The sequence below is a fragment of the Curcuma longa genome, chromosome 18 (assembly GCF_044706935.1).
Source record: "Curcuma longa cultivar G26 ecotype Majalengka, Jawa Barat chromosome 18, ITB_CL_G26_1.1, whole genome shotgun sequence".
Taxonomy (NCBI): domain Eukaryota; kingdom Viridiplantae; phylum Streptophyta; class Magnoliopsida; order Zingiberales; family Zingiberaceae; genus Curcuma; species Curcuma longa.
In genome coordinates, this window is record NC_133878.1 from 4,423,791 (window position 1) to 4,444,389 (window position 20,599).

The 20,599-nt window shown below is 37.0% G+C and overlaps 1 protein-coding gene across 1 annotated transcript in view; it reads right to left on the reverse strand.

The window, feature by feature from the left end:
* Nucleotides 1–7,683: 7,683 nt before the first annotated feature.
* Nucleotides 7,684–20,599, reverse strand: part of LOC141812221 (uncharacterized) — a gene marked incomplete at its 5' end in the record, with an annotated part of 29,780 nt that continues 16,864 nt past the window's right edge. Inside the window, 6 exon segments of the mRNA XM_074700268.1 lie at nt 7,684–8,104; nt 8,811–8,890; nt 9,765–9,918; nt 10,067–10,203; nt 10,297–10,414; nt 10,508–10,626. Coding sequence (XP_074556369.1) covers nt 7,954–8,104; nt 8,811–8,890; nt 9,765–9,918; nt 10,067–10,203; nt 10,297–10,414; nt 10,508–10,626 — 759 coding nt within the window.

The window sequence follows — 20,599 nt, forward strand, 5'->3', positions numbered from 1 at the left end:
ACAGATAAGTCATAGTTTTAACATAACCAAACAAGTTTACCACAATCATAACAAACATTTACAACACAAAAATCTAGATGTTCAAGATACATGTGATAAAACAATGAATACATCTTGACATCTAAAAACTCCAAAATCTACTCATCATCTGCTGGAAGGAGGAGGTGGTGATGGAGCCTGAGGTGCCTGCTGGTCCTCGCAGCGAGATCGAGAATCTCCTGCCTCATGCTCTGGAGCTCAACACGAATGTCTTGTCTGAAAGACAAGAACTCTCCATATAGATCTCCAAAGCGCTGCTCCATGCGTGTGAGGCGATCCTCAGATGGTCCTGGTGCAGGCTCTGGAGCAGGAGCAGGGACCTCAGGTGCTGCAGCTCCCTCTGGAGGATCAGGTGCACCCTCCTCAGCAGCAGCAGGGGCAGCAGGGGCAGCTGGTACAGCAGGAGCAACCGGATCCTGTATGTCTCGTGCCCATCTCATGGCACCATCATGATACTCTATTTTTGCTAGTTTGAGCTGGAGGGACCCTATGCAATCATATGACTTTCTAAGCTTTTTAATTTGACCTTTTGTGACATCTATGCCCTTAGATGCAAAGAATGAAGTCAGAATGTGGCAAAAGGGCATATATAGCTTTCCTTGATTTGGAGCAGAATAGTATATGATGGAAGCAAAGACATTCAAAGCTATATCGATGTCAAGGTGGTGCTCGAGGGCGTACATCATAATGAGATGTGGCCAGCGAATAACAGATCGCCCTCGAGTGACTATAGGTAGAATGCAATCTAGAATCATGTGGTACCAAATATAATGAATTGCAGACATACCCGCATGATCAAAAATATTTTGTAGTGGGGGTCTAGGAGTACCAAAGTAAAAACGATGTATGGTATCAGCAGAGATATGACGGAAAGATCCAGAAATGATACCATGTGGATTGGGATAAGTAACAAAAGGATTTTGGGATTGACGACATTGAAGAAAGGCTCGAAGAATGTCTGGGTTGAACTCAATGACTGTTCCCCCCACGGTAGACTCGTACCTATGGTTATCCCCTCCTATTTGGCGAAGATTTACAAAGAATTCTTTGCAGAGGTCGATGTTAATGTCATGGGTGCAGAACATAAGGATTCCTAGATTGTAAAAGGTTATGAGTTCCATGAGTTGTGGGGTTCTGGTAGTGAAGTAGTCATTGTTTAAATAACGACACCCCATGATTTGGAAGTCAAGAGTGGAGAATAGGTTTTCGGCTTCGGTCGAATGAAATCGTGGTACTATAGGTGCAGGAGGAGGTGTAGGTTCCCCTAGGAGGTGAGGGTTCCTACGAGAAGGCCCTTCACTCCTAGGACGTTTGGCTACGACACGTTTCATTCTAGGTCCACTATATGCACCAAAATGAAAAGTATATGACATGTATATGATGCATGCAATGAAATGCAATGAAATAAACACAAAAATAAGATAGAACCAAGTTAGTTTACGAGTAAAAACATGAATTTTTAGAGGAAATGAATGTTGGAAAAGGATTTTACCTTCTAGATTGCTCCATTGAGGAAGGAAAACTCTAGGGTTGTCAAATGAGTGAGGAAAATGTAGTGGAGACCTAGAGTTAGGCTTAGGAAGAGTTTGAGTAGATTAAAACTCATGCCTTTAACCAATAAAACTCTATGTATGGTTATAGTGGGTGACATTTTAATAGTTCCTTTTCCTATGATTTTTAATGTTTCATTATTACCAAAAGATACGTTTCCCTTTTTCATGTATTTAATTTTGGTGAATTTACCTACATCCCCGGTCATGTGGCTTGAACACCCGCTATCCAAAATCCACATGCCTTCGTCCTTCTTTTTGTTTACCTACATGATACGAAAAATATCCTTCTTAGGTATCCAAAAACTAGATTCACTAACATTAGAAAGATACTTCTTAGGTACCCATGCTAGTTTTCCTTTAGTGCTAGGTTTGTTAGATTGTCTTCCTACAAGTGAAATATATGATACTTCCTTAGGTCTATATCCTAACCCAGCTTTGTTATACACTGCCCTTTGACTGTTCAAGATTAGATCAAGTTTTTGTGAACCTAATGTAAACTTTTCTAAACATGTCTTTAATTTAGCATTTTCTTCCTTTAGTTTTGTATTTTCTTCATTTAGGTTGCTATGGTCACATGAAATTGTTCTAGTCTTCCTAAGTTCTTCTTTTAATGCCTTAACTCTAGATTTTGACTTTTCTAATGCATGCTTAAGATAGTTCATGGTACGAAAAAGCAATTTTTGTTTATGACTATCTAATACCTCATCCTCGCTAGAGGAGGATTCATCTTCGCTTGATGATGATGATGCTTCATCGCTTGAGGTGTCTGATTCATCTCTTCGTGCCATGAGTGCCATATGTCGTGTGATGTGGCACGCTTCTTCATCATCGGATGAGGACTCACTGCTTGAGTCATCCCATTTTGCTTGAGCCACCATCACCTCCTTCTTTTTACTTTTGTCCTTTTTCTTCTTGTCTTTTGATTCATCATTTTTCTTCAGGTTTGGACAATTTGGCCTGATATGTCCCTTCCTGTTGCACTCATAACAAGTAACGTCAGTACCAAAACCTGAACTTTGACTATTACCTTGAAATGGTGTGAATGTCTTCTTGAAGTTTCTCTTGGTAAATCTTTTGGTTTTCCCCATCATCTTCTTTACGTAATGTGTCATTTCTTTTGATGTTAATTCTTCATCACTGTCTGAAGATTCTCGCTCAGATTCTGATGACTCCTCTTTCTCTTTCTTCTTCTTCTTCTTCTCCTTATCTGCAATCAAGGCAATACCTTTCTCTTGCGTGCCCATATTAGCTTGTTCGTGTAGTTGAAATTCACAAAATAATTCATCAAGCTTAACAGCAGATAGATCCCTTGATACTTTATATGCATCAACCATAGATGCCCATAAAGTAGTTCGGGGAAAGGCTTGTAACACATACCTTACAAGATCGCGGTTATCGATCTTTTCACCGATTACATGGAGTCCATTTACAATTTCCTTGAATCTCCCATGCATCTGACTTACTGTCTCATTTGATCTCATCGTGAAGGATTGTAGTTGACTCACCAAAAGATCCTTCTTGGCTCGTCTCGATTCGGTTGATCCCTCGTTTAGTTCGATCAATTTCTCCCATAGTTCTTTGGCCGAATCAAATGGTCCGACCTTGCTCAATTGCTCTTTTGATAACCCACATTGAAGGGTCGTTGTAGCTTTGGCGTTGGCTTGTGCCTTCTTGCACACATCTTTCGTCCAATCTTTTGTAGGAAGAGCTTTTCCCTCAAGGTCTTTGGGTATCTCGAACCCATCTACAATACTAAACCAATTTTCAATATCATTCATTAAATAATATTCCATTCTACCTTTCCAGTAGGCGAAATCATTTCCATCGAAGTATGGTGGTCGTGCGGTGCTGTAACCCTCTTGGAATGCCATGAGTTGCTCCGGTTGATTGTTAGATCCTCCGAAACGTAACCGGCTCTGATACCACTTGTTAGGATCGGTTGGTTCGCTAGAGGGGGGGTGAATAGCGTTTCTCGATTTTTCTTGATCTTTCTCTGCACAGAGATTAGCGGAAGCAAAAATATAAAAGAGAAAACAAGAGATCAACGCTAACCCGGTTTGTTTACTTGGTATCCACCTCCGCAGAGGTGACTAATCCAAGGATCCACACGCACGCACACACCCGATGCACTATGAATCTTCTCCTTCTCGAAAACCTCGAAGGCGGAGAAACCTTTACAACTCTTTCGATCTCCTCAAAATGATATGAAATAGTGTTTAGGAGGAGAGGAAGAAAGCAGAGAATGGAGAACAAACAAGTTCTCAGAAGAAGCACAAAGAATGAAAGAATAGCGAAAATTCTTGAGTTGTTCTCGCGCAGGCTTCTTTTATAACTCTGCAACATCAGTCGACTGCTGGCAGGGCCAGTCGACTGATGCCTTCAATCGGCAACAAAATCTCGCATTAAAGCGCATTAAATGCTTGCCAATTTTCTGCAACGTTCAAATCACAGTCGACTGTTCCAAGACCAGTCGACTGGAAACAGTCGACTCACCATAACACCAGTCGACTGCCCAGTCGACTCCTGTCTTCCTCTGGCTCGACTGATTTTTCTGTGTGCGTCTGATTTATGAGCAGTCGACTGCTGGCAGGGCCAGTCGACTGGTGAAGCTGAAAAATCACATTTCAGCTTCTCTTGACCTAGACCTCGGCCTTCAAACATCTCCCACAGCCTCATGCCTTCCCTGCACTAGCTTGAGATGCTTCCATCAGCTTCGTCATGTCAAGTCCTTGCCAAGACTACCCACTTGGACTTTTCCTTGCCAAGACTACCCACTTGGACTTTTCCTTGCCAAGACTTCCCACTTGGACTTTTCCTTGCCAAGACTACCCACTTGGACTTTTCTTTGCCAAGACTACCCACTTGCCAAGACTTCCCACAAGTATTGGACAAATATTTTCACTTTTGCACCAACAAGACTGAGAAGTTTCATCTTATGAAGACGAAGTGAACTTGGACTTTTTGGTTATTGAACCAAGCGAACCAAACTTAAATCGGTTCGCTACAGTAGCGATTCGGTTCAAACTGGTTTAGATTTAGGATTTTGATTTTTCTTTTTTGTTGTTTTTCTTTTGGCTGTCGCGAAAAATAAAAGAAGAAAAAAAAAACCAAATCCTAATTGCCGTCAAAACACTGTAGCTTTCTCCTAAAAAAAATAAATAAAAGGGAATTGGGCGATCGGCCCTGTTTTAACCCTGTTCATCGTCTTGCTTGCGTTGGGTGAACACCACCGACAACCCCCCGTTCCTCCTTCTTCCCGGCGTCACGGAGCAGGTGCAACACTGGCTCTTTCCTCCCGCGCTGAGTCACCACCTTCGCGATTGGGATTCGCACTAGGAGCTCGCCGTCACCTTCGCGATCAGAGCTCACTGCCTTTGCGCTCGGAGCTCGCCGTCGGCTGCGCTAGGGAAGCTCGCCATTAGCCGCGCTCGGGAAGCTAGCCGTCTCCCGTGCTCGGGAACTCGCCGTTCATGCTTTCACACCTGGGAGATTGCTGCCGGCTGCGGGGAGAGGGGCTGTTGCCTCTATTTGCTGTCCAAGGCCGGCTGACTCCTGTGGAAGGGATGACCGGAATTCCAATTCGATCATCTTCCTGCTGCCTGCGTGAGGGAGAGGGGCTGCTGCCTCTGTTTGTTGTCCAAGGTCGGGGCCTTTGTCGGAGCACAGCCTTTTCCAGAGCGAAGTCTTTCTCGGAGCCGCTGCCGCGTCGATACGGGAGCTGCTACCGGAGAGGGGTTGACTTGGGAGTTTGTGAAGCTGCCGGAGCATGTGTATTCTTTGTTGTTGAAAATCATTTTCAACCACTAGAGAAGTCGTGTGCAGGTTAGTTACCGAAAGTTTGATGAAACTTCCGGATAATTGTTTCATCATTGTAGGAAGAGTTTCCGATCATTTGTCTTAAATTCGACAGTCAATTGTTGGCCATCGAATACGACTATAGAAAGAAAATTACATTGGGAATACGATTCTCGGTGATAGTTAGAAAAGCTCCGGAATGATCGCGACAAACGTTATTGCGTGGTTTTCGAAATAAGACTTCTCTCGATTCGATCGTCATCGATTATCGGCTAGTACCGAAGACGATAACGCGATTCATGACTTCCGAAGCCGTCTAGATGGGAGCTTGACATGGATCACCAGTAGAGGCGGGACTCCGACGAGGACTGCTCAATTGATACCAATCCTGCTCAAATGTCATCGGAAAGGTACGTGCAGAATTATTTAATTCTCTGCAAAGTCTAATTATGTGTTTAGAATAATCTTTTATTATTCTAAAAATTTTAATTTTCTGTCATGTTTTGTACATTATTTATTTCCTGTTTATGCATGCGTGTGTGATGATAATTAGTTGTAATTATTGTTTTATTTCCGCTGCGCACGTTTACGAAACGTGAGAATACGCGTATTACATCGGGACGATCCCAACAGGAGCGAGATTCACCCTCCTCTTTCGCACATACACCGGTCCTATAGAGGGTTCATGGGCGAGTGTTGCTACATTCCAAAGCCGCAATCAAAAGCAATAAAAAAGCGATAAAACAAACTTTATATTGTCTAAAGTCATTTATTTATATTGTATTCATTTTTACTTGTAAGAATAAATCTAGTAAGAGGTTTCTCTATCTTCGAAAGGTGTTCAACAAGAAAAAGAATTAGTGGTGACAGTGACAGATTTTAGATCGTGGAGCTAAAACTAAAGGTTTTGAACCAAAATCCAAGTGCACTCATCAAGTCACAAGCTCCGGAAACATCATGTGCACTCTTTCAAATCCTTGTACACTTAATGTATACATTAAAAATACACAATAAATTTAACTTAAACTCTTTATCAAACACATTAAAAAAGCCTAGTTGAACACAACCATTCGAGGCATCATCGTATCAACAATAAGCCCATTGATATTAATTTTGTTAAATCAAAGTTACAGCAAAGTCCATTGAATAATTTCTGTTTTTTTTTTTTGTAGGATTGGAGTGCAAGTTAATGAAATATATCTAAATTCAATGAAGGCTGATCCGTTCCTTAAACTCAAGAGAATGATTGATATGGTTTTGCTTGATGTCTTGGTTTGAGTGAGATGGTTAGAAATTAAGTCTGACTGTTCGTGCAATTATTGTATGCTTGCACAAGGACTCCTTGTTGAACTGGAGATCTATTTACAAATTAAAAGCTTCAGAAACTAAAAACTAATTTAGTTTTTTTAAAAAGAAAAAATTATTCTTATTTGTTTTAACTATTTAATTCTCTTCAAGTAACTTTCTACAAATAGAGATGTACTTTAATTTATCATTCAATGGAAAACTATATTGGTCTTTCAGTACCATTTGCCATTCTTTTGCACCATCCACAACCTCTTGAAAAATCCTGATCGGACGATTCCTAGACTTTTATTGGACTTTGCTTTGCTACTTTTCAACTTCATCATCTATTTGTTATGTGAGGTTGACTCTCATGCCATGAATTTGTTAAAACTTATTATTTCCTTTCCCCCTGTTTAAGAACATCATGGTTGTTTTGGATAACATAGATCATGAAGAGTTGTTAGGAATGTGTCTCATGCTTTTTGATCATGATTTGCAAGACTAGCTAGTCAGTTGACATCTTGCGAGCTAGGTGGCCAGTTTTCATGGATAGCAAGGCTAGGCTAGGCTAGGCTAGGCATCATAACTTGATCATCTGGTTCTCTTTAAATTTCAGCAGCAGCTTCTTGTCACTTGCTCATTCGTCGTCTAACTCCAGCCTGTTTAATGGAATGGAATGGAAGTCAAGATGGTGAAAAGTGTGTTGCTAATAGTGGTCGTTTTCAGATGCACCAGGTAAATCTCATAAAAGGCTTCTCATATATATGCTTCAGCTAAAATCAATAAAATAAAGTGTAGTGATGAAAAGCCTCTGATCTAGTATCTTTTTTTTTTTTAAAAAAAAAAAGCGCCTTCCCTTATTCTATTCATTATGAGTTCTCTGCATTCAGCAACAAAAGTTTATAGCATGCAGTCATGAAGAAGAACTGTGGTACAAATCCATTAGCAAAAAAATGCATACGTACGCCTCTATGATTTCAGAATAGCTGAGGGGAAAAGACAAGTCCGAAATAGCCTACTTAATACATATCAACTTTTCTTTTTTTTACATAAATGTCTAGGAAAGACCGTGCAAAAACAAAAACAAAACATTAAAAAAAAACTTCAAAAGCATCCAGGTTTAAATTAGAAAATGTCTGGGAAAATCTTTACTGACTTGCTTTACGTGACTGAATTTTGAGTGATGCCCGCCCATCTCTGATCCAAAGATTCAGGCTCACACCTATTACTTACTACAGAAAATTGCAAATAGTCAAACTAAAGTCAACTACACAATATATTAAAGACATTTTTTAATTTTTAATTTTCTACAGTTTTCATTGTCAGCATGTGTGGCGTCACTTTTGGTGTGGTTTTTCTTCTTCTTCTTTCCGTCTTTCTCCTTTTGCCCTGTTCGCGGACCGTGTTTGAACACGGCTAGCACTTCGATGCTGTAGCATAAAAAGTATTGACAATAATAAGGAACAATAAAAGTTTCAAGCTGTAACAAATTCCTGTGCCACATTGGACGTCTTCTCATCTATAGTCATATGAAATTGTTACAATTTCACATGACTGCCTTGATATTTTGACAAGTTCCGATATCATGCAACCAATACTAGCAAAAGCCTTATCCACTTAATGTCTAAATAAACTATTCACAAGTATATAAATTGAAATTTCTATCAGATCAAGCTTTCGGAATAAATGGTTAGTCAATAATTAACTTTGGATAAAAAAAACTCATTGATCAAGTGAATATCCATCGACACATGAAAGGGAGTATTAAGAACATAATATATAAATTGACCTCTTTTCTAACTTGTTAAATAAATATTTAATCAATCAACTATAGACGATGTAGAGATCATTTAAATTAAAAGGAAAAAAAATCTAAAATTCTATTATCGGTTATCTTCTTTTTTAATCATCCATAGTCGATCCCACCTAGTGAGATAAAGCTTGCTTGTTGTTGTTGTTCTTTTTAAACATCCATAGTACTATTAAATGTCGAGGATGGTGGATGTTGCAAATACTTCAATATGAATCTCTTGCTAGCTACTTAATCTAAATCTACACTGAATGTTAACTTAAAACAAGTGATGGAATCATTTTATAGCTACCGTAACGTAGATGAATTCTATAATTAAACACTACCTCTGTGTACCAGGAAAGAAATTAAAAGCATAAGCTTTTTCCAAATACCACGCCTGAGACGACAGCAGGTTCCTGCAATCCTGTTGAAAAATTGTGACTCATAAATTGGATGGAGAAGACCCCTCAAGGCACTTTGTTAACTTCACAATAGAAATTATACAGCTAATGACTTCAAATTAGAAGATCCCACTTATGATGCAAGATATGTATAAAGTAATCAGAATACTCTAACGAGCAATTAGTATGAAAGTCAAAGGTTGCCATACATTTTCGCCTTGCTGGTAAGGTGGTTAAGGTTCAGTTATCGATTTATTAATAAATTTTCAAACTAAATGAAACTTTCAATTTTGTAATATAACAACCTGAATAGTCTTTTGGCAGTGACTAAAAAACAGTCAAATTCATTTATATACATTACTATATTTGCTTTTGAAGATCAGCTTTCCTAGTTAGGTTGTATAACAAAACATTAATATCAGCTTAATTCAGTTTTATCAGTTTATATATTAGCATCCCAGATAGAAACTTATCTTCTCATATTCCTAAACCGATACTGAAGCAGTAAATTGAATATTTCATTTAGTTTGGTTTTAGGATTTTGATTTAGGATGGACACCACTTACTGTTGAGATGATCCAATGAGTTAGATTTCATCCAAGTCACTGTATGAAGGCAATTCATGCTAGTTAAGTAAGGATATTAAAAAAATACATTTTTAATTCTTTTAGATTGCACTCATTTTAGACTTAAAGCTGTAGATAAGGCTGAAAATACTTGATATGTGGTTAGCTAGAGCCCATTCGTACCAACAATTGAATGTGGAATAATGGTTGTATCATGCTAGTCTAAAATGGATGCATGCTGCAACTAGATAACCGAGATCTTAATTCATGAGAAGAAGAATCTACAGTATGTATCATGCAGACAAAAGCATAGTGGAAGAACCAAATTTACCTGCTTGAAGCTTTCCCATCCACAACTTATATAGACAAGAGTGCTAGGCCATGATATAATTTTATCCAAAGTTGTTTTTCCTTCCACATTAACTGAAGCTTCCCTGGCACGCAGAACCCATGGTCTCTTCTCATCTTTCACCTTTATGACTGAACTGCCCATTAAAATATGTTTAAATTGTTTGGAAGAGTCAATAAAATATCCGAAGGCTCAGATAGAAACCAAAGGTTCCAGATTTTACAGATTCATGAAAGGCTTCCTGTTGAAAAGAAATTAAAAAAAATCCAAGGTCAGGTGTCTACCTACTGTCAATCGCTTGCATAACTGTGCATTGTGACAATGCAATCTTCCTTAATGCGTCAATTACAGATGGGTGCAACCCTTTTCTAGGAGGATCAACAACGACAATATCTGACCCTTCAAACCAGTGAAGTGGTTCCTACATTCAAAAGCAATCAATTGTCTGGATAAATAGTATTCCAAATGTTGGCAATCATTTATCATATTGTAGGTTTGAGATTGCATTGCATACAATTGAAGCATCTGCATTATGCCAGCTAATATTCCCATTTATGGCTTTTGGTAGACGTTTAACTGATTTCTCAAATGAAAATTTCGACTCTTTGTTGATTTCAACACATTTAATAGATCTGCATATAAGAATTCTCGCATAATATGATCAAATTTTACATTAGTAGAGATGTTGTAAAACAGAAATCAAATTATGCAGTTATAAAACATGCCTGCATCTCCTAGTAGCAGCTAGTGATAATCCAATGATTCCACACCCAGCATACAAATCAACAACAGATGATCCATAGGGAACATGCTTCTGCAACTTCCGGAGCAAGGACTGAAAAGCCTGTAATTTCATAGTCAGTGAACTATTATGATAACAAAAAATTGGATCAAAATATGTTTCAAATCCAACCACAAGAATTTCCCATTTTCAAAGGAGCTCACTTTGTAGGATCAAGGAGAGCGGGGGAGGGGGATTGAATATCCAATATTAAACTTTTCTACAAAATAGAGTTAATTGCAGCAGAACAACAATAATATGAAAATTATCGCAATTAATTTAGAAATACAGCATGATCTCCTCTTTAGTAAGAAATTAAAGGTGGAGAAATCATTCCTACACTTCCCTATTACAAGATGAAGAATTGAAGCACTTCCCATCTTACAATGGAGCACAATCAGAAGAAAAGGAAGATATGAAGCTTTAAGCACTTAGAGAATTAAGGGTTCAGCAGTAAGCCTTTTCCACATTCTTTTCCAAGCTACCTTGACCCCATATATATAGCTAAACCAGCAACTTTCTTCTCTTGCCCCTATATTAGCCTTTCCAGGTGATCACTTGATTGATCAAGTCTCATCAATGGACTAGTACAACAATTTGACGGTTCCATGTTACCAGTATAAATGTTGTTATCGTTGGGCTTATTAGTCAACTATTGGATGACCTCAGATCAACTAATGCCTGATAGTCGACTGTTTGGTGCCCAAAATCAGAATGAACAGAAAACATTCTATTTGATTTTATTTGGTGCCTAGTTGACTACCCAATCGATTAGTCCAGTCAATTAATACTGACCTTCAGTCGACTGACATGCCTTCTCCAACTACTTCTAGCTTGAGTTCGTGTTTGCCTTTGTTCCTCCAAGGTAATGACACTTCCTTGTTGACTTGACCTTGGTGCCAAAAGATTTTCTGACCTCTAGAACTCCCTCTTTGCCAAGAAGCTCTTTGCTTCCAAGACTTCCATGTGTCAGGTCCTCGTCGAACCGCTAGGACTTCATGCAATAGCCTAGCATCCAATCCTCGTGATCCGTTTGGACTTTTTTTTGCCTAGCATTCGATTGATCTCAACGTGCTGAGACTTCCTTCGTGCCAAGTGTCCACTTGGACTTTTCCTTGTCAAGAATCTTCTTAGACTTCCACTATTGCACCTGCAACTTAAGTCAAAGTTGACCTATAGTTGCACGCTTGACATTTATATGAAACAAACAACATTGTCTAACTCAAGCATTGTCCAAACATCAAAACCACATGCACACATACTAGGGCATGACTGCAGCTAAATCTTTCCTTTTTGATGTTTAGCAACTATTTAAGTTAGGTTTTCAAAAAAAAAAACATTCATGTGATCATAAAAGATGAATAGAATGAAGTACAATAATCATAAACAAGGATAAATAATACTCGAAGAAATGATTTCATATTAATCCATAATGTTTTCCTTTTACATGTGATGATTTCTAACTCAAACCCTTCACATCTTCCCCTCTAACACACATCAAAAAGGGATGTGAACTCACACTCAAAAACTTAAAAGCTCATCTTAGGGTTTAGGGTTATCCATCAAGCCTAATCTTCATCTTCACCATATGTGTAGGTTTCCTAACTTAAATACCCCACATCTCCCCCTTAGAGATATAGGAACTCAACATTGAGTTTTTCTTAAGGTGAATACTCATCCTTGAGACATTTTAACCTTTCTCAAGTTTCCTTAGTCTAGACAAAATTATCTCTTAAGACAGTGTATCTACCCCATCCTTGGGTAACTTGAGTACCTTTAAGGTGGACCTCCCTTAAGGTATACTTCTTCTGTCAAACTAAGGAACTCCCCTTTACCATTGTACCAACAACATTTGGAATTTCTAAATCTTTAGAAAATTCTAACCTTGGTCTCATAAGATCAAAAGTTCAACGTTGAACTTTACCTTCCCAATGGGATTTAACTCTTTTGCTATGTACTTTCCCCTAAAGGGCTACCTCCCCTTACCTTTGAGATTAACCTTAATAACTTTCTGCCTCTTAAGAAAATACTCCTTCCCCTAGAAGATGCTTCTCCTCAAGAAGTCATAATCATGAGTTTTTGGTGAAAAAATTCATCATTCCTTGTGAAGTTACCTCGCCTATTTAATTGTTTCATTGCACCATAATGAGTCATAATATCCATAAACACTTACCTAAGTGTTCTAGAGAGTCAACAAGTTCATATTAGGGTTTGAAACCAAACCAAAACTTGGGCTATAAACACAAACTATGGATCAAGTTAAGTGTTCCTGTTTAGCATAAGTTAACTGGAATGATACACTTAAACTTAACCAACTTGGTCAAGCTACTATCTTCTGATAGTTAGCCAAAACCTAAGTTGGACATATGCCTAAGAAGAAATTTTTTTTTGTCTAAGTATTTTTTTATTATTATAACATGTTTGGACTCATACCTATTTTTTCACGTGGTTAAATGATTGTTATATATTTTTTTAATATTTTTTTGATTATGTCAAAGGGGGAGGGAGATAAATAATTAAAGTTAAATTTAAAATATTTTTTAAAAACTTTTGAAAAATTTTGTTAAATATTTTTCAAGGTGATTTTGAGTATTATTTTTTTTTTCAAATGGTTAAGTCTTGAAAAATATTTTTTGATTAAGTCTTGAAAAAATAATTTTTCAAAGTACATTTTGGCTAAGTCTTGAATATTTTTTTCAAATGGTTAAGTCTTGAAAAATATGATTTTTCAAAGTCAATTTTTATAAATTGATTTAATTATTACAAAATATTTTTCAAATCTAAGTAGGACTTGAATGGTTTGTATCAAGTTGATCAAAACTAAACCATGTTAAGTTCAGGGAAAGAGAAGAAAAAGATATTATTTCAAAATTATTATTCTTCTTTAAATAAAACATAAATTCAGAGGAGTCCTGAATTGAGGGGAGTCAAGGACTTTAAGTGGTTGATACTTGTTTGACTTGTCTTATTTGTTGTGATTTACTTCTTTTATGTTATTGCAAATATTTTTACTTAACTTAGAACATAGATTGCCATAATCAAAAAAGAGAGATTGTTGATGCAGAGAGCACCAGATGATCGAACTTAAGTTTTGATAATGGCAAAGGGTTCAAGTTAAGTATGTGAAATAATATAATAAGCTGAACTGAGTATATAGGTAGCACAGGAAGTCCTAGTTGCGGCTAGGCGGTGGAAGTCCTAGCTAGAGGCTAGGTAAAAGAAGACCTAATCTGGAGTATTAGGTGGAAAACCTAGTTTGGAGGACTGGGCAAGGAAGTCTTGGTCAGGAGAACTAGGCAGAAAGTCTTTGCGGATCAAGAGCACTAAGCGAAAGTCTAGACGGGCCTAGAGGACTAGATGTCTAGCGGTAGAAGTCTTAGGGGCCGAAGATCGAGGTTAAACAAAAGCCCAACAAGTTTGGAGGACTTGGTTAGCACAAGGTAAATTCCCCCCGAGTGGAGTGGGTGAGGGCGTGTTCTCGAAAAAGGAAATAGTAAGCGTCGGTCTGACCTAGGATTTCACTGAAAACCTAAAGTCAAAACAAAAACAGTTTAGTTAAAATGTTTCTTTCCTGTTACTTTTGTATTTTGCACTAACTTTTAATGCAGAAAAGGAAGGATTGAAACTTTGCGTTTTGGACGCCCTTATTTGGATCAAAATGACTGGACGGTCCAGGCAGCCGAATTGGTTCCAGACGATTGGACATCAGTAGAATGGGCTAGCGAGGCAGGTGAGATTACAAAGTCTTTGTAATACCCGTAAATTTCCTTCTATAATTCTGGAAATATGATGAAGGATTGTTTGAAAAAGGGTTTAGAATATTTCTAAATAGCCCTTGATGACAAAATGGCCCTTAGCTTTAAGGGACCATAAGCAGGCTAACTTCCCTAATGGCCCTATGGTTTAAATGTCTTATTAAGGGCTACCCCTTATAAGGGATAGCTCAAAATAAAAATAATGATAAACCATGCTCGAATAAGGGAGCATGATGGGTTAAAGACTTGGCAATAAAGAGAAGGATAAAAAGAAAAAAAAAAATAAATATATATGTGGAGGTGCCAGGGATTGATCCGTGGACCTCCAACATGAAGCAAGCCAAGATTAACCAAAGGAGATGGAATGATTTAATGAGAGAAGGATGTAGAACCATTTAGCTAAATGTTAGGGAATAGGAAATCATAGGGAAGAGTTTTGGAGGGAGTAGTTACTAGGTGGTTATCCCCACTACTCCCATTCCCTCCTCCCTAAAGGCCTATAAAACCTTTCCCTTGCCTCTTTTCTCTCTTTTTCCTCTCTTGACCGAAGCCTCTTCCTCTCCCTCTCCCTCACCGAAAACCCTCTCAAGCCCTCTCCTCTTCTCTTCACCGAAACCTTCCCTTCCTCCTCTCTTCTCCACCGAAACCCTCCCTCTTCTTCTTCCTTGGTGGCCGCAAGCTTCAAGGGAGCAAGGAGCAAGGTTCTTTGGTGGCCAAGAATTTCAAGAGGAGAAAGGATCATTCTTCTTCCTTGGTGGCCGAAAGCTTCAAGGGAACAAGGAAGCAAGGTTCTTGGTGGCTAAGAGTTTCAAGTGAAGGAAGGATCACTCTTCTTCCTTTGGTGGCCGAGAGGTGCAAGTGAGGGAAAGAATTTTTCCTTGTCTTCTTCTCTTCACCGAGCCAAGAAGGAAAGACAAAAGGGAAGGGTCCTTCCTCTAGAGCATTAGAGGGATCACAAAGGGAGGCTAAGAGATCACAAAGGCTACTTCTCTTCTTTTCCTTTCGGGTAAAAAGGCCCTAAAGCACTGTAAGTTTCCCCTCACCCTGCAACATAATGGTTCATAGATGACATCATGTTTTCTTGATGCTTAGGTTTGGTGGTTGAAAAGCATGAAAAGATGTGTTAGAATTTCGGCCATGATGTGTTACATTACCTCAAAAGCATGTTTTGGTAAACGCATGACTCAAAGTGATCCATGAGAAATGTTAAGGAAACTTGTTGTTACCATGTGATTAAATGTTAGAACCTCAAGTAATGTTTTTGTTGAGCATGTTAGGTGGTCAAGGATTTATGATGATCATGTTGTTTAAAAGTTTTACTTGTTCCAAAAACCTAGAAAATGCTTGAATGTGCCATGAGTTAGTTAACATGTTTCTAGGCCCATGTGGGTTAATCCACTTCATGTTGGTGTCCAACCATTCGGCCACACCATGTTTATGTTTTTAAACATTCGGCCACCCATGTTTGGTGTTCTACAACATTCGGCCACCTCATGTAAGGGAAGGTTAGACACAAATCCAAGCTTGATGTGGGTTCCATTGAATGTTTAACATGTTACAAGTTCACTTGCTTAAACCTACACCATGGTGTATACTAGTGGACCATTCGGCCATGGTTTGAACAAGGAGGCTAAGTCACAAATTCAACTCGAAGTTGGTTCCATTTAATGGTTAACATGTCCAAGGGTCATTGTATTTAAACCTACTCTATGTCATGTGCTAATGAGCCATTCGGCCATAGCATGATCAACTAGGTGGAGTAGCCACAACAACTTGGTTTAGGGTTCTAAATAATATTGCTCATGTTATATTTAAAAGAAGAACCATGATGTAGTACCATGAGAACAACTTTAAAGTCCCATGCTATAATCGTCGAACCATGAAGGAAAAACCTTAGGATACGCAACTTATGTTGGTAGCTTGATAATGACTGTGGACTAGAAATGGTTTAACCTGTTAAGGGTCATGTGAACTCATCTACTCCATGATATGTGGCTTGACACCATTCGGCCAACACATGTAGAGGAAGGTGAGGACACAATCCAATCTTGATAGAGGTTTCAATCAATGTGAAATAAATCCCTAGCATGATTCAAGTACTAATGTAACCAGGGTTCGAACTGAACTAAACCATGGTTTGGGGAAAAGGGTAAGTTTCGGCCAGGTTTGAAAAAGAACAAGATTGAGCTAGGTGTAAAACCTAACAAAGTGGTAAAGGCTAACTAATGAATTCTTATAACGGGTTAAGGTCTCAAGTGGTTAGAAACCAACCAACTCAATGGTCCCAAGCCCATGAAGGGTTCGGCCAACCTTGAATTAAGGTGGTGGAGTGATGATCTAACCCTAGTAAATGATTCCAAGGGTTGAGAACCTTAATTAAGCTTAGAAGAGCAAGTGGTTGAATCTAACCCATGGTTTCAAACCATGGGAGTTTCAGCCAACTCATAAAGGGGAGCTCAAGATTAAGGAATAGACCTAGCTAATGTTTCTTTCCTGTTACTTTTGTATTTTGCACTAACTTTTAATGCAGAAAAGGAAGGACTGAAACTTTGCATTTTGGACGCCCTTATTTGGATCGAAATGACTGGACGGTCCAGGCAGCCGAATTGGTTCCAGACGATTGGACATCAGTAGAATGGGCTAGCGAGGCAGGTGAGATTACAAAGTCCTAGTGGTCAGAACACCTTAGTTTCTAGGCATCCGAATCTAGATAAGACGTTGCAGAATCAAGGTTAATTCGGAACCTCTATGTCAAAATATAGACGCTCAGAAAGGAATACATGCGCATAGAAGTATTGAGTTAGCGTCGAAAGTGGATCGACGAGACAACGTGGAGGAGCCCGGAAAGGCTTCTTGGCCCTCGGATCACTTAATAAAAGAAGCCTCGAGGGAAACCCTAGAAGCATCTGATTATGACTTAACGACGATCGTCTGTACAAAAATAGTTCATCCGGAAAGCTGTCATTACGCCGAGGAGCTGCATCGAAATCTGCTCATCCATACTCTGTCGGTATAACTTTTAGTGCTTTACTTTTTGTACTTACATTTTAGGATGGTATACTTATTACCGATCTCACTTATTTTGTAAAACGCTTAACTTCCTTTTGTAAGAGGGGAGTTACTTAGTAGATTGTCCATCAGAAACGATCTCTGAGCGTGTGGCTGTGAACCAAGTAAAACGATTGTGTACTTATATCATTCTCCGCTACTTATTCTGTTTCACGTATGCAAGTTTTACAGTTTTGTCGAAGATTGTGAAAACGCGCAGAGGCGCTATTCACCCTCCCTCTAGCGCCCCTAATGATCCTATAAATACGATCCAAGTCTTGATCTCCTTTATTTATTTGTCTAAATAGAGCAATTACACATGTGATCGAAGGTTGAATATTAGGACTAGATTTTTGAATGTTGGACACTATACTATGGTAGTATTTATTATTTGTTGTATTAGGAGAATTCAATTGAAATAAAAATATAGCAATACTTTGGGAGATTAATTTCTTCTTCTCCCTTATATAGACATTATCAATCCTAATCTATTTGCTAGCTCGGTATGGGAATGCTTGCGAATCAATATCAGCACTATCAACTGCAAACCTTCATCCCATAAAAGGTAAGAAATGACCAATACCAACTTGTGTTGAAGTAACACGAACTGTCTCCCCCATATTGCTACTGTAGTTGAACCACTTCCACTAGAGCCAACTATATCACCACTATATCGCATATGTTATACATATATTGAGCTCGAGAGACACTGCTGCTAAAAATTCTCCGTCATTTGAAATACCTTCACCACAACCTTCAAGTTCATCATTGTCTAGTTCTCTAAAATCTCGTCGATCAAAATTTTACATTGTTGTTGTTTATGCATTAAATTTTTTTGGTTATCAAGTTCCTCAATTGCACGATAGATTTCTTGGGAAACTATTAGACACTTAAAAACATTCGAATATTCACCAAGATGTTGTTTTAGGCATGTGACTCCACAATTATGTCCAATCATATGGCAATACAAATATTGCTAATGAAATTGATTTATTAATCGACGTGCATATCTCCAAGCAGGATCATAAGACTGTTGTTTTGGTATTATTTGTTTATCTATACATTATTAAAAAGTTAAGACTATCAAAAAGATAAAATAATTCACAACAAATATTCATAATTATAGCATGACAAAATTAGCATAAGAAAAATTATCTTATTGATAAAAAATCATAATAATAACAACTAAACTTTATCACACTAGGTGGAATCGACTATATGGAACCTTTTACGTCATTAGACTCTATCCCCAACTATATTATCATATATATTTAAATAAATTTTATCTTGTTTTATAGTTGCTAATTGTCTTTTTTTAATCTTCCTCTTACTCGTTTAATGTGCATATTTGGTATAGTTTCGCATCGTCTAACTGAATCATTTATTGGTTGTCTAAATATATGCTCACACCATCTTAAATGTGTCTCCCAAAGTTTTCTCTCAAAAGGTGCAACTCTGACTTTTACTCTAATGTTTTTATTTTTTATCTTGTCTATCCTTGTATGTTCACACATCCACCTTAATATCTTCATCTCTGCAATTGTCATCTCTACTTGTGTGCTTGAGTCATAGCCTAACATTTAGTTTCTAATCACTATTTTATAAAACTTCCCTTTAAGTTTTAGAAGTACTTTACGATCACAAAGAACACATGTTGCTCTCCTTTATTTTTATCATCCTAATTATATTTTATATAAGATAATAAATAGAATATGTAATTTTAACAAAAATACTAAATTAGATAGAATTAATATCTTCGTATAGGAGCATTATTTAAAACTTTTTAATAACTATTAAAATGACATTTTTAAAAAAAAATTCTTAAGCTCGTTACGTTATAGATATGGAGACTAATAAAATTAAAAGTTCAAATAAATTTTTACTTTTTTTTAGAGTTAGGGATAATTTTAAAAATTAATAATCATATTTCAAAGTTATTTGAAGATTTTATATTATTTTTAAAATACATTTAAAATTTTATGATTTTTTTAAAATTATAATTTAAGCATTAAAATCATATTTATGAATCTATTTGAAATCAAATTTATTTTTATAATCATATTTTTTTTAAAAAAAAACAGATTAAAAATATTAAAATTATTTCAAAATAAAAAAAAAATGAAAATTTAAAATTATTTTCTAAAAAATAAAATTTAAAATTAATTTTAAGTTTGATTGGTTCATATGAAGTTGAATTAATTGAATTGATTTAATTAAAAATTATCCTAAATCGATTGAAATATTTTTAATTTTTTATTTGATATAAAAATAATAACAAAAATATAAATTATATATTATAAATATATTGATTAGTTATCAGTTTAGTTATAATATATATAGTTATACTTTATATTTACATATAATTTATATAACATATAATAAATATATATTACTTATATTATTATTATAACAATTATATAATATAACATTACTGTTACGAGTTTATAACATTGTTACGGGTCCTATGACAATTATATAATTAATTATATCATTGTTACCCTTTTATATCACTTATATATATCTTATAACAATTTATAACACTAATGTATAATTATTTCTAACAGTGTTATATGAACTATAACAATATTATAAATTTATATCACTGATGTTGATATAAGGGTTTTAATTAAAACCATTATATTAAAAAAAAGCCCATAATCCCTAAATCTCTTTTTCTCTCCTCACGTTTTCCTTTGTTATTTCCCCTCCCTGAGTTGTTGATTGCAATTTAGCCAAACGGTTGTGATTTGTTTGACAATCGCTTGCAATTATTGGCCGGTTGGCCATCTCTCTTCTCCTCTAAGGCTCCAACTACATCTTGATCTTACTTGTACGCATTGCTATGAGCCAAAGAGTTGCCATTGCTATTCTCTCTCATCGATCAGACGTGTATCATTGTCAAGTTTGTGAGCATTTATAGCCATGTCTTTTGATTTTCCTTATTGACAAAAAGAGTTGATTTGATTCCTTCTATCACGCTCTATGCCATCAACAAGCACACAAAGGCATAGGATTCTCGTGTAGTTGTTGGCACATCCGTGCCAATAAGGTATCAGTGTTGATACCCTGTCAAAATAGTAAAAATTGCTCATTTTGGGTGGCACAAGTCGACACCAAAATCATTGGTTCTAGGCATATTCATTGCATCTAGTTGAAGAACAAAGAAAATGAAAAATACAAAATTAAAAGTTATTGTCGACCATTCTTGAATAAAAATCTAATTTGATTTGTAA